This window comes from Papio anubis, chromosome 6 (assembly GCF_008728515.1).
Source record: "Papio anubis isolate 15944 chromosome 6, Panubis1.0, whole genome shotgun sequence".
NCBI classification, from domain to species: Eukaryota; Metazoa; Chordata; class Mammalia; order Primates; family Cercopithecidae; genus Papio; species Papio anubis.
Window position 1 is genome coordinate 40,284,792 of NC_044981.1, and position 14,524 is coordinate 40,299,315.

At 44.8% G+C, this 14,524-nt stretch overlaps 1 protein-coding gene across 3 annotated transcripts in view; it reads right to left on the bottom strand.

The window, feature by feature from the left end:
- Positions 1–8,275: 8,275 nt before the first annotated feature.
- Positions 8,276–14,524, bottom strand: part of MED20 (mediator complex subunit 20) — a 16,208-nt gene continuing 9,959 nt past the window's right edge. Inside the window, exons 3-5 of one of the 3 annotated variants that reach the window (XR_002521277.2) lie at positions 12,738–12,991; positions 10,165–10,436; positions 8,276–8,430 (exon numbers count right to left, since the gene is read on the bottom strand). Coding sequence is in view for 2 of the 3 variants with exons in the window: in XM_009205158.3 (XP_009203422.1) it covers positions 10,221–10,436; positions 12,738–12,991 (470 nt within the window). In the remaining variant the exon portion in view is untranslated. 3 annotated transcript variants of the gene reach the window in all.

Below are 14,524 nucleotides of genomic sequence, written 5' to 3' on the forward strand. Positions count from 1 at the left end.
CAAAAGTAGCAATGGGTAAAACTACTGCCTTAGCACAAATCAAGGCAACTGCACCAAGCTGTACTAGAGGTCAAGGTATTTTTCACTGCCACAGTAAAAAAAAACAAAACAAAACAAAAAAACACCTGTTTCAGGCCAGGCGGGTGCAGTGGCTCACACCTGTAATCCCAGCACTTTGGGAGGCCGAGGCAGGCAGATCACTTGAGGTCAGGAATTCGAGACCAGCCTGGTCAACATAGTGAAATCCCCGTCTCTACTAAAAATACAGCAATTAGCTGGGCGTGGTGGCATGCGCCTGTAATCCCAGTTACTCAGGAGGCTGGGGCAGGAGAATCACTTGAACCTGGGAGGCAGAGGTTTCAGTGAGCTGAGATCGCACCACTGCACTGCAGCCTGGGCAACAGAGTGAGACTCTGTCTCAAAAAAAAAAAAAAAAAAAACACCAAAAACACCTGTTTCATTTAAGAGGTCTTCGATGAAGACAATAAAAATTACTTTAAGTACACATGTTTATGTGATTAAATGTATGTATGTATGCATCAAGCACTTTTAAGTACGACATTTGTCTTGAGGAAAAGCACTTTTGTAATTTGAGTTTGGAACTGAGTTAATAGCTTTCTTCATGGAACACCATTTTTTTTGAAAGAACAGCTAACAGACTGTAGTTGTTCACTGGATATTTGGCAGACATGTTCTTTTCTTTTTTTTCTTTTTCCGAGACGGAGTTTTACTCTTGTTGCCCAGGCTGGAATGCAATGGTGTGATCTCGGCTCACCGCAACCTCTGCCTCCCAGGTTCAAGCGATTCTCCTGCCTTAGCCTCCCTAGTAGCTAGGATTACAGGCATCTGCCACCAACCCGGCTAATTTTTGTATTTTTAGTAGAGACGGGATTTCTCCATGTTGGTCAGGCTGGTCTCAAACTCCCAACCTCAGGTGATCCGCTCGCCTCAGCCTCCCAAAGTGCTGGGATTACATGCATGAGCCACCGTGCCCGGCCGACAATGTTCTTAAAAATAAAGTTGAGTCTGATAGCATTGTCCGTTATGATAAAACTCAACCATTTATTTTTATTTTTGGAGACGGAGTCTCACTCTGTTGCCCAGGCTGGAGAGATGTGGCGTGATGTCAGCTCACTGCAACCCCTGCTTCCCAGGTTCAAGCGATTCTCCTGCCTCAGCCTTCTGAGTAGCTGGGACCACAGGCACACACCACCAAGCCCAGCTAATTTATTGTATTTTAGAGACAGGGTTTCACCATGTTGCCCAGGCTGGTCTTGAATTCCTGAGCTCAGGCTATCTGCCCGCCTCAGCTTCCCAAAATGCTGGGATTAGAGGCGTGAGCCACCCCGCCCGGCCTAATAAAACTCAAGCATTTAAGTCAAACAGAATTTCTGACAACTGACTTGTATCTCCCAATATAAGCTTGATAGCTTCCCATGACTTTTTCTAATAAATAAGACTGGTAGTGGGTGGGGCACGGTGGCTCACGCCTGTAATTCCAACACTTTGGGAGGTCAAGGCGGGCAAATCATTTGAGGCCAGGAGTTCGAGACCAGTCTGGCCAGCTTGGCAAAACCCCATTTCCACTAAAAATACAAAAATTAGATGGGCATGGTGGTGCATTCCTGTAATCCCAGCTACTCAGGGGGCTGAGGCACAAGAATTGCTTGAACCAGGGAGGCAAAGGTTGCAGTGAGCCAAGATCATGCCACTGCCCTCCAGCCTGGGCAACAGAGCAAGACTCTGTCTCAAAAAACTGAAATAAGGCCAGGCACGGTGGCTCACGCCTGTAATCCTGGCACTTTGGGAGGCCGAGGTGAGGGGATTGCCTGAGCTCAGGAGTTCTAGACCAGCCTGGGAAACAAGGTGAAACCCCATCTCTACTAAAAATACAAAAAAAGTTAGCTGGTCACGGCAGCGTGTGCCTGTAGTCCCAGCTACTCTGGAGGCTGAGGCAGGAGAATTGCTTGAACCTGGGAGGCGGAGGTTGGAGTGAGCCGAGATCGCACAACTGCACCCCAGCCAGGGCAACAGAGTGGGACTAAGTTTCCAAAAAAAAAAAAACTAAAATAAAACATTAAAATTAAACAACAAGGACTGGTAGTGATATTAATAAATATGATTTTTTGATATTGTATAATGTGTCAATATTTAGGAGATGTGCAGTGTTTTTCCAAATGACCAATGCATGACACTACAAAATCACACATTCATAAAAGATCCATTCAAAGTGCAAAATAAAGCCAGGTGCAATGGCTCACACCTGTAATCTCAGCACTTTGAGAGGCTGAGGCAGGTGGATCACTTGAGCCCAGGAGTTCGAGACTAGCCTGGGCAATATAGCGAGACTCCATCTCTAAAAAGAAAAAAAAAGTGCAAAATAAACCAATAAACATTAATAGAATATAAAAAGTTCACTAATATACTTTGAGGTTCCACACTGCAACTAGCCTTTAGCAGAGTTTTGACAGCATCAAAGAATATCCACAATTATCTGAAACAGTTATGAATATACTTCTCCCTTTTTCCAAATACGCATCTGTGGGAGGTTGAATTTTCTTCATATTCTTCAACCAAAACAACATTGAAACAGATTGAATGCAAAAGCAGATATGAGTATTTCAGTCTTCTATTATGCCAGACATTCAAGAGATTTATGAAAATTAAAAACAATGCTACTCTTCTCAAGAAATTTTATTTGGAAAAATAGTTACTTTTCCTTAAAAATATTTTATCAGCTAGGCATAGTGGCTCACGCCTGTAATCCCAACACTTTGGGAAGCCAAGGTGGGAAGATCACTTGAGCTTAGGAAGTTTGAGACCAAGCCTGGTCAACATAGTCATCTCTACTAAAAATAAATTAGCCAGATATGGTGGCGGGCACAGGTAGTTCCAGCTACTCAGGAGGATGAGGTGGGAGGATTGCTTGAGCTTGGGAGATGGAGGCTGTAGTGAGCTATGATCATGCCACTGCATTCCAGCCTTGGAACAGAGCAAGACCCCATCTCAATAAATAAATAATTAATTAAATACATAAATAAATATTTTGCTCGCACCTGTAATCCCTGCACTTTGGGAGGCTATGGTGGGTGGATCACCTGAGGTCAGGAGTTTGAGACCAGCCTGGCCAACAAGGCGAAACCCCATCTCTACTAAAAATACAAAAATTAGCCAGGCATGGTGGCAGGCGCCTGTAATCCAAGCTACTCGGGAGGCTGAGGCATGAGAATCGCTTGAACCTGGGAGCCGGAGGTTGCAGTGAGCTGAGATCATACCACTACACTCCAGCCTAGGCCATAGAGTGAGACTCTCTCTCAAAAAAAAATTATTTATGTTAAGTGATGGGCTTATTGTTACCTTTAAGCAAATTAATAAATATTTAGGTCAGGCATGGTGGCTCACACCTATAATCCCAACACTTTGGGAGGCCGAGGATCACTTGAGCCCAGGAGTTTGAGACCAGCCTGGGAAACATAGTGCGACTCTGTCTTAAAAAATAAAAAATTTTAGAAAATTAAGACCTGAGAGCAGAGATGGCATCTTCTTGCCTACAAAACACTCTTCATGTGTATTCTCCTTTGAGCCTCTCAACAACTCTATGAAATATGGAAAGCAGGCATCATTATTCCCACTGTACAGATGAGACTCAGAGACAACAGCTTGATTGAAGTTACGTGGCAAGTTAGGGCCAGTGCTATGGCAAGCACTCAACCATCTGTCTCTTAAAGACGCATTCTCTTCCCTCGAGCAGGCCACCCCAGAACACCCTTCACGTTCACAGCCTTGCCTTTCCTACTTGACAAAAGACTTCACATTCACAGCCTTGCCTTTCCTACATGACAAAAGGCTTCTACTCGTGAATTCTGGCTTCAGGACAATCTAGGCTATATAAATGTGGTCCCTAAAATCTCTTTTTAAAAGTCTCCAAAGAAAATTCAGTCAAATTCATATTAATCTTAAAAATTAGTCTGTGCTATCTGATGGGGCAGCGGTATGTTGGGAAATGAAACAGAGAATGCAAGAGAATTAGGAAACTTTGCCCTAATCATTTCAATAATTTTTCAACTTGCTAATTTCATCACAGAGGCAAGGAACTATTTCTCTGCCTCATCAATTACGTTTTTCTGAAAAATGAAAAAGTATATGCATTATGCCAAATTCCATTTAACAGAATACTTGTCAGACCCCATGGAGTGTCATAACAAAAGAGTAACTCTGAAGCCACAGAAGTAGCTATCAAGATTGCTTCTTATGTATTTACTCCTGCCTATTTTCAAAAGAAAAAGGGGAAACATAGGAAGATAGCACAAACTCAGTCCATCTTCCCAGAAACTGTCTGAAAGGCCCAAAGGATTGGCTATAAAATGAAGAAGGAAAATCCTCTGGCTTGACACCCAGATGTAAGGTCCAGAAGGCAGGGAAAGATCCTGCTCACAAAAGCTGGCTAGACCAGCCTCAAACTTGCTTAACTTTGTCCTCATACTGTTTCCATTGCAGGATTTGTTCTCCCTTTAGAGGCTCTTTTCTGGATCACAGAATTTTTTTTTTTTTTTTTTTGAGTCAGAGTCTCACTCTGTCACCCAGGCTGGAATACAGTGGCAAGATCTCGTCTCACTGCAACCTCCACCTCCCAGGTTCAAGTGATTCATTCTTCTGCCACAGTCTCCCAAGTAGCTGGGATTACAGGCGTGCACCACTACATCCAGATAATTTTGTATTTTTAGTAGAGATGGGGTTTCACCATGTTAGTCAAGCTAGTTTTGAACTCCTGACCTCAGGTGATCTGCCCACCTCAGCTTCCCAAAGTGCTGGTATTACAGGTGTGAGCGACCACACCCCACCGAGATGTGGGTATTGAATGATTGAGGGATCATCATTCAATTATTGACTCTAAATCAAGCTGGGTGATTTAAAGAGTTATTCTAACCAAAAAGACTTATTTGGGAATGCTCTACGCAATCATAGTGACTCATCTTGGAGAGCTCCCACCCCCAAGAAGTGAGTACTCACAAGTCAAAGACACCAAATTCTCAGGGGAGGCCCAAACTTGTAATGCAATTGGTTTCAGCCATTCCACATGAGATAGTAATTGGGGTCTGTGCCTTAAGAAACCCATGCAGTAACAGAAATGGAGAAGGAGGGTGTGGCAAGAGAAAGGCAATGTTGGGAGTTAAAGGTATGGGGCTGGAGATGACAAGGCCATACATCAGTCCTGCCTGTCAATTTTTGACACCTGGAGCACATGCTTAGGTGGGGAACTTCTAACCACAACCCTTACCTTCCAGTATTTGAAGAGAAAAATTTCAATAACTGCCTTAACCTGAAGTCTCAGAACACACTGGGTTGGGGCAGATCTGGTGGAGGCAAGGAGTGGGTCAGTCCCTAGGTGTTTTCTTCAGTGAAGAAGCGACACCAACTCATGGTGGGGGAAATGTGACTACTTGGTCCTTAATATCTGAGGAAAGCCAGCAGGAGGCAGTGTGGGAGCAGGGTACAGAGAATCCAGCATGGAAGAAAGACAACAGGAAAGCACAGCCAGGGCAGGAACCATCAATGGATGTAGGAAATAGACTAGACGCAAAGTAGTTTACAGTGGTTCCCAAGATCCAGTATTTGCCTTCCCCTTCCACAGGTTTTGAGGTTGGCATGTATCCCCTGTACTGTAACTTAACAGATCATTTGAAAAGACTCTTCCAGGCTGGGCAACAGGATGAGACCTCCATCTCTACTGATAAATAAATAAACAAACACTTAAAAACACCCCCATCCTAAGGAATAAAGTGCTAGTTATACTTTTCTCTTAATACAAATTAGAATAAGACAGAAGTACTAGTATTAAAATGTTTCCACATTCCACCTAAAATCATCTGGCACCTCAGGGAGGTCCAGCTACTGTACTTTGGCACATGCTGGTAGCCAGGAGTCCCGAGCCTCAAGTTTGGTCTGACTCCACCCTCATCTCTCTGCATGACTTCTCTGGGAGCTACAGCCTCTCCATTTTACACTGAGAGAGAACTAAATGAACTCTAAAGCTGCCCTGACAGCTGACAGTCAAGGTTAGCATGTTTCCGTGTGGCTCTGGCAAAAGTACCCCAAGATGACATTGGCAAGGCCCTAGCAGTTTCCCAGTTTCTGTTCTTTTGGGGTAGCTACAGATGGGAAAAAGGCTAAAGCATCTGGAAACAGAGGAAGGAGGGGTAGGAAGATAGCCTAGAGTGGCAAGAACATGAGATGTGAACCAAAGAAATATGGCATCTCCATTTACTGGCTGAGTGTAAGATTTATTTATAAAATGGGAATAATCACGTCCTTTTCCCCTTAATTTATATAAATAGCCCTCAACTTTCACTTTCAAAAATTATACACAAACATTTATATCCTAAAGTACTCCTAAAAGCCCCACTCAGAAATGCACACAAGAGCTAGATAACATATGGGTCCTTCCCACAAGTCATCAGTTTAGTTTTGGCAGCTTTGCTAATGAAGCCATATTTCTTAAATTATTTAAGAAATGTAGGCCGGGCAGGGTGGCTTATGCCTGTAATCCCAGCACTTTGGGAGGCTGAGGTGGGCGGATGACAAGGTCAAGAGATCAAGACCATCCTGGCCAACATGGTGAAACCCCATTTCTAAACATACAAAAATTAGGCCAGGCGTGGTGGCTCATGCCTGTAATCCCAGCACTTTGCAAGGCCAAGGTAGGCAGATCACAAGTTCAGGAGATCGAGACCATCCTGGCTAACACAGTGAAACCCCGTCTCTACTAAAAATACAAAAAATTAGCTGGGTGTGGTGGTGGTCACCTGTAGTCCCAGCTACTCGGGAGGCTGAGGCAGGAGAATGGCGTGAACCCAGGAAGTAGAGCTTGCAGTGAGCCGAGATCGCACCACTACACTCCAGCCTGGGCGACAGAGCAAGACTCTGTCTCAAAAAATAAAAAATAAATACATAAAATAAAAATACAAAACTGCCAGGCACGGCGGCGCACACCTATAATCCCAGCACTTTGAGAGGCTGAGGCGGGCAGATCACGACCAAGAAACCCCGTCTCTACAAAAAATACAAAAAAAATTAGCTGGGCGTGGTGGCACGCGCCTGTAGTCCCAGCTATTTGGGAGGCTGAGGCAGGAGTATGGCGTGAACCCGGGAGGCGGACCTTGCAGTGAGCCGAGATCACGCCACTGCACTCCAGCCTGGGCAACAGCGCAAGACTCTGTCTCCAAAAAAAAAAAAAAGAAGCTGGAAAAACACAAAAATTAGCTGGATGTAATGGTGTGTGCCTGTAGTCCCGGCTACTCAGGAGGCTAAAGGAGGAGAATCGCTTGGACCTGGGAGGAAGAGGCTTCAGTGAGCTGAGATCAAGGCACTGCACTCCAGACTGGCAATAGAGCAAGACTCTGTCTCAAAAAAATATATATATATATATTGCATTACCTGCCTCTTTTAGTGACACATTTCCTTTAATTGACACAAAGGAAAAAAGTACCCAAGTGGCAGTTCTTAAATCTGGAGTTCTCTAGACTTAAAGCTCGTCAAATGTATGCTTAAATGTGAAGGAAAAGAACAAAAGTGAAAAACGCTGGAAATGTATGAGCCAAGACTGTGCCTAAAAGGCAAAGCGGGCTGGCTACAGTGGCTCACACCTGTAATCCCAACACTTTGGGAGGCTGAGGCGGGTGGATTACCTGAGGTCAGGAGTTGGAGACCACCCTGGCCAACATAATGAAACTCCATCTCTACTAAAAATACAAAAAATGAGCTGGGCGTGGTGGCGGGCGCCTCTAATCCCAGCTATTCGGGAGGCTGAAGCATGAGAATCGCTTGAATCCAGGAGGCGGAGGTTGCAGTCCAAGATTGTGCCGCTGTGCTCCAGCCTGGGCAACAAGTGTGAAACTCCATCACAAAAAATAAGGGTCGGGCATGGTGGCTCACACTTGTAATCCCAGCACTTTGGGAGGCTGAAGCAGGTGGATCACCTGAGGTCAGGAGTTCAAGACCAGCCTGACCAACATGGAGAAAGCCCATCTCTACTAAAAATATAAAATTAGCTGGGCACGGTGGCGCACGCCTGTAATCCCAGCTACTTGGGAGGCTGAGGCAGGAGATTCGCTTGAACCCGGGAGGCAGAGGTTGTAGTGAGCCGAGATCATGCCATTGCACTCCAGCCTGAGCAACAAGAGCAAAACTCCAACTCAAAATAAATAAATAAATAAATAATACTAATAATACAAAATAAAGGCAAAGTTTTTATACTTTTTTTTTTTTTTTTTTTTTTTTTTTTTTTTTAGCTTTTAGGGAACAGAGTCCCTCCTTACAATGCACAAGTCTAGAGAGTCTGTATTTACCACAATCAACTTCTGGAGATTTTCAGGAAATGCATTGTGTTCAAAATGTTGCCTATGCATTGTTTCATTCCATAAAAGCTGCAGCCTACAGAAAAATACAAATAAATAAACCTGGGTGAGAGCAAATGTAAATCAGGAGGCCAAAAACACAAAGATCTGTGCATTTTATTTTTGTAAACAATATCTAAAACATACCTCAATATAAAAAACCAGAAACAAAATAACAAAAACAGGGCGTGAGAACAAAAAATACAGATGACAGGTTCTGTAGTTATGATACTGAATTGAGCTTCCTGTCAGCCAAAACTAGAAGGGAAACATGACCACTACCTGACTTTTGCAGAGGCTTTAGATCTGAGCACTTGGATCTGAAAACAGTTTCTCTTTAGATGTCTTCAAATAAGGGACAGTATCCTTGATGACAATACAGTACATATATTAACAATTCTCCTAAGACCATCTCTGTGTATATCAAGGTTATACCTGGATGAATATTTCTGCAGCAGGCATGGGGTAGGCAGGCAATATGACCAAATATGTAGTTTGGATGCTCAAATGAAACAGAAGAAGGAGCTCAGGCAACCATGAAGCATGGTGCACGTATCAGGGTCAAATGTTCTAACCCTAAGATTGGGGTGCATGAGAACTGGAGAGGCCTCAATACTGAGACTTAGACGAAGGGTGTGGAATTAACTTCCTAGTGTGACTAATCCAACTTAGCTCAAAGTGACTCTGAGATCAGCCCTTCTCGCAAGTCAATTCATAAACGAATGCTTTAGTTACAGGAGGTATTAACTGCAAACGAACAGCCAAGAGCATTCCTGGGCATGTCCATTGAGCTCCATGTAGCAGAGGCCATTAACTGGGTCTCAGCAACCAAATTCTCTTTCATCTTGTAGTCACAGCATCCCTGAGTCTTAACTCGGCACATGACTGCCCAGATAAGAGGCTCTATGTCCCAGCATCTCTTTCAGCAAAGTGTGGCCACAGTGATTTGAGCAATGCTCAGTCCTATCTTTTTTAAAAAAAACATATCTTCTCTCTCTCTCTTTCCCCAGGAGAATGCAGATATGGAGCTGATGAGTCTTCTTTGATATTGTGGGTAAGAAAACATACTGGGAATGGCTGAATAAGACAGAAGGAAACCAAGTTCCTGATAACCTTGTAGAGTTAAATCTGCCCTAGACCATCTGATTACCTCTCTATTATTAGGTGAGAAAAAAAAAAACTTCAATCTTACAGCAGTTTGGCCTGTGGCTTAACATATTTCACAACAGAAGGGAAAGATGTCAGAAGGAGAGTTCAAAGGACTCAGGCAACATCCTAGGAAAGTCAATTCACAAATCACTTCAGCAAACAGGTCAGAAAATGGTAACTATCAAACCAGTTGTGCCTTCCACTCTATCTCCAGGATAGAAGCCCAGTTACATCCTCTGACAAAAGGAAGAGGCTCTTATTACAGCACAATCCAAACATAAAATGCAGCATGTTCACGGTGGGCCTGAGACAAATCCCCAATAGTTGAGGACACAGACTGTTTCCCCCACCAATACCAGGCAGAGACATTCCTGTCCTACCTTTCCCCTAAAGGAGGCAGGGTCCAAACTTCTCCATTCTTCATAATTCCATTCTTGAGGATAGGCCAAATCCAGTAAGGAATGGAATAAAACAGCTGATGGGGGGCTATGTGTGAGAGTCAGGGGGTTGGGGAGGGGACTCCAGAGCCCCAGAACAAAAGCCACAGCTGGGAACCAGAGAAGGAGAGTAGATTCCATGTCTACCCTGGGTTTCTGAGGTCCGGGGACCTGAGAGTCAGCACCTGCTTCTCCTGTGGAGTACCCCTGGTGACAGAGCTCAGCTGGCAGCTGCTTATCACTAACGAATCCCAGCCACCGGCACCTGCTGCTGCTTGCGGATCTTGTTGAAGAGTTCCATGTACTGGACCATGGTATCTGCTGGGCCGTAGACTGCATCATGTCTGTTCCCAAACACTGCGGGAGCGCCTGGTGTGTGGCTGCCTAGAAAACTCTGTAGGAACTCAAGCAGCAGGCTCCAGCAGTCACTAGCTACCACACAGGGGCCATACTCCACCTGGGAACCAAAAGCATAGAGAATGAGGGTGAATGAAGGCTAAGACAAGGTCTGCTTCTCTTGCACCTCCTGCCTCCTGCTCCCATCTTCCCCAACCCCAAGCTAAAGACACACACCTCCTAGCACAGTGTTGGTCCACAGGAAACATTCAACCCAAACACTGGGCTCAACACCCACATCTTTAGGCATCTTTGACATTTCTCTTTCTGGAGCTGTGCCAACCTGCAGCCCTCCCAGAGGATCCAGAAGCAGATCTGGGCCCCTTTTGATGATCTCAGGACTGTGTTGTCCCTGCTATGCTGGGTAAAGATTCAAAGAGAGCTCAAGAAAATTCTAAGAGACATGACAAAGATAAAGAGAAGGAAATGTGTGTGATGGTGTTAAGTAGAGAGCAGAGTAGACACAAATGCTTATGAGTTTTTTTCAAGACCATATTTTACTCCCTAGGTAGAACCAACCTGGGCTCCAACCCTAAGAAAGAATTTCCCAAATAGTGTGGCATGGGCCAAAAAATATACATCTTCGGTTTTCTCCTTCTGCTCTCTTAATTTTTTACTGGAGAGATGGCAGGGCAAAATTACTGGCAACCCTAAGGAGAAACAAGTAAATAAACAGGTGGGGTGTGTTTCTACTACAAGATTAGAAATGTGGAGGATAAACAGTAGGTCCTCAGTAGGTCTCAGCAAATCCAAGGTCTATCACAAGCTGAAAGGGTTAGGAAGTCTTGGTCCTAGAGGTTGCTGAGCAGAAACTACCACTAATGCCCTTTTCTCCAACTGGGATTCTTCCTAGACTTTTCTATCCCCATGTTTCTACATTTTAAATCCCTACATAAATGTTGATCCTCCAGGAAGCATCACAACCAAAGTCAGCAGTGCTCATACTGGCTTGAATTCCCAGAGCAAAATGCCTCTTTTATGGCATTTTCAGACTAACTTCAAAAATAGTTTGTGTGTTTCGGCCTCACTCAATAAATAAATCACAAATTTTCAAAGGGTAGACCCTGCAAGCTTACTTGTTTTCTTATCTTAGTGCTGGGCACATTATAAGTTGTGAACTTTCCCTGGTCCCAAAGAAGCCAGCTACTGCCACACTGCCACTCTCACTCCTTGTCACTATGTATGTGTATGTATGCACGCACACACACACACACTCTCTCTCTCAGGGTCACAGATGAAGTGATCTCACACACAAACACCTCTTTCTCCATGAAAGAATGCAGACAGCATGTCACAAGGAAAAGCACATTTTTGCTTCCCAACTTTTGATACCTATCTTAAAGCATACTAAGGAGAGCTATATGGGCATATGTGATTTAGGGCCCACCTCCAGAAAATTATTCCAAGAGTTGTCTTGGTCTGCTCCAGTACTTCTTCTCATGGGTGACTGTCCCTCCATATCATAACTCACCTGCCTTCCTTGACTATCTTTTCCCTTCTCTAGCAAGCCACCCTTCCTAATGAAGCTTTCTGCTTGCTTTGAACCCAGCTTCCCACTTCCTACTTCCCACCTTGTGTTAGAGAGTCTCAGTCTCTGAAGGATAAAAGATTCACGGAGAGAAAGCACAGATGCCTTGGAGTCAGGAATCAGGTAGGCATAAATATCTCTTTAAATTGAGAAGGACTGGAGGCCAGGTGTGGTGGCTCATACCTGTAATCCCAGCACTCTGCGGGGCTGAAGTGGGAGGATCACTTGAGCCCAGGGGTTTGAGACCAGCCTGGGCAACACATCAAGACCTCATTTCTAATTAAAAAAAAAAAAAAAGGCGAGGCTGGTGGCTCAAGCCTGTAATCCCAGCACTTTGGGAGGCGAGGCGGGCAGATCCACCCGGAAACTCCAGGAGATCGAGACCATCCTGGCTAACACAGTGAAACCCGTCTCTACTAAAAATACAAAAAACTAGCAGGCCGGAGTGGCCGAGGCGCCTGTAGTCCCAACTTCTCGGGAGGCTGAAGGCAGGAGAATAGGCGTAAACCGGAGATGAGACTTGCAGTGAGCTGAGATCGACACTGCACTCCAGCCTGGGCGACAAGCGAGACTCGTCTCAAAAAAAAAAATTTAAATTAAATTTGAAGGTATAGTCCCAGGTACTTGGGAGACTGAGGTTGCAGGATCACTTGAGCCCTGGAGGTCAAGGCTTCAGTGTGCCAAGATTGAACCAGTGCATTCCAGCCTGGGTGACAGAGCAAGACTCTGTCTCAAAAAAAAAAAAAAAAAATAGTGAAGAACTGGAAAATCTTCAGAGCCCTTTGGTGAGCAGCCCCCTCAGCACATCCTGCTCCTATTTTCACCAAGTCTTACCTCCACAGAGATGCCCCGGGCACTGGGCCCCATTGTGACCGTGCCCACCTTCACCAGGAAGTCACAGTACTGGTACCGGGTGCCCCGGGTTTCAATCTTGCTGGCCTTAGCACTCTGGAAAAAGCCCTTGAGCTTCACCATAAGGACATCAAAGTTGGTGTCAGCAGTAAGACAAGGGCCATTCTCAAAGAGAGCGAAACAGCTCAATGGGTACTCTGAGTTGTGCATCACATACATCAGCTTCCCGGTCTGACCTGCAAGGGACAGAGATCCTATTCATCATCAAGACTCTCACTGGCAAACCCCAGAGTAGACTCAAATGACTCCCCCCGGAATGAGGCGAGACAGCAATCTGGCACTACCTCAGCAGTTCTTGGTGTGGGGTGTGGGGAATCCTCTCACTGACAGCCTTTTCTAGAAAGGTAGGGGGGAATAGCAGGAGAGGCAGCATGTGGTAAGACCCACCCTGCTCTACAGAAAATGGTGAAGGGCACACAGGAAACTTTAGTGTCGATTATGTTTTAGTGCTCTGTTGCCCAGGCTGGAGTGCAGTGGCACGATCTCGACTCACTGCAAGCTCCATACTCGGGTTCATGCCATTCTCCTGCCTCAGCCTCCCGGCGAGAGTAGCTGGAACTACAGAATTGCCCACCACCATCGACTAATTTTTTTGTATTTTTTTTTTTTTTTTTGAATAGAGGCAGGAGTTTAGCCATGTTAAGCAGGATGGTCTCGATCTCCTGACCTCGTGATCCACCTGACACTCAGTGCTGGGATTAAGCGTGTTTGATTATGTTTTAATTCTTAAGTTGGTGGTGGGCTCACCTGATGGTCTATCACATTAAGATCCTAACTCCACAGACTTTACATATAATCTTTTGTATGTTATCATGTATTACATAAGTAAAATGAAAGTAACAGCATTTGGGCATGCCAAAGGAAGTAGCTGCTCCCTTCTTCTGCGCACTCTTCCTCACCTCAGCTTCCTCCCTCTTTGAGATCTAGTAAATGGTCCTACAGAAGCAGCAAAGGGGAGTGTCTGAGCATAAGCAGGGAAAGGTAGATGGGAGCCAAGCTGTGATAGGTCTTGTCTACCATGCCTCAAGAAGTTTAGACTGTATCCTGAAACCAATGGCAAACCATTGGAGAATTTTTAGAAGTCTAGCCAACTTGGGAAGCAAGCAGCACACTACAGCAGAGAGAATTCAGGATCTGGTTTGGAAGTTCAACTTTCAAGCCCCAGCTCACCCCTTCCAGTCTCTAAGAAATGAGTTTTCTCATTGATTTCCATAGACTTTTTGCAATAAGAATGGAAAGCTATATACATTTAGTTAAGTAGAAAACAGAAGAAGGAAGGGCTGGGAACAGTGGCTCACATCTGTAATCCCAACACTTTGGGAGGCTGAGGTGGGTGGATCACTTGAGGTCAGGAGTTCGAGACCAGCCTGACCAACATGGTGAAACCATATCTGTACTAAAAATACAAAAATTATCTGGGTATGGTGGTGCATGCCTGTAATCCCAGTTACTTGGGTGGCTGAGGCACGAGAATCACTTGAACCCAGGAGGCGGAAGTTGCACTGAGCTGAGATCATGTCACTGCGCTCCAGCCTGGGCAACAGAGCAATACTCTATCTCCAAAAAAAAAAAAAAAAAAAAAAGAAGGCAAAAACTGGAAAGCAAGATTCCTCTTTCATACACTATAAGAATTAATGGATAGACTGCCACAATCCCACATGCTTATTACATACATAAGCCATTCCCAACACTTTTCTTAGGGCTTAAGA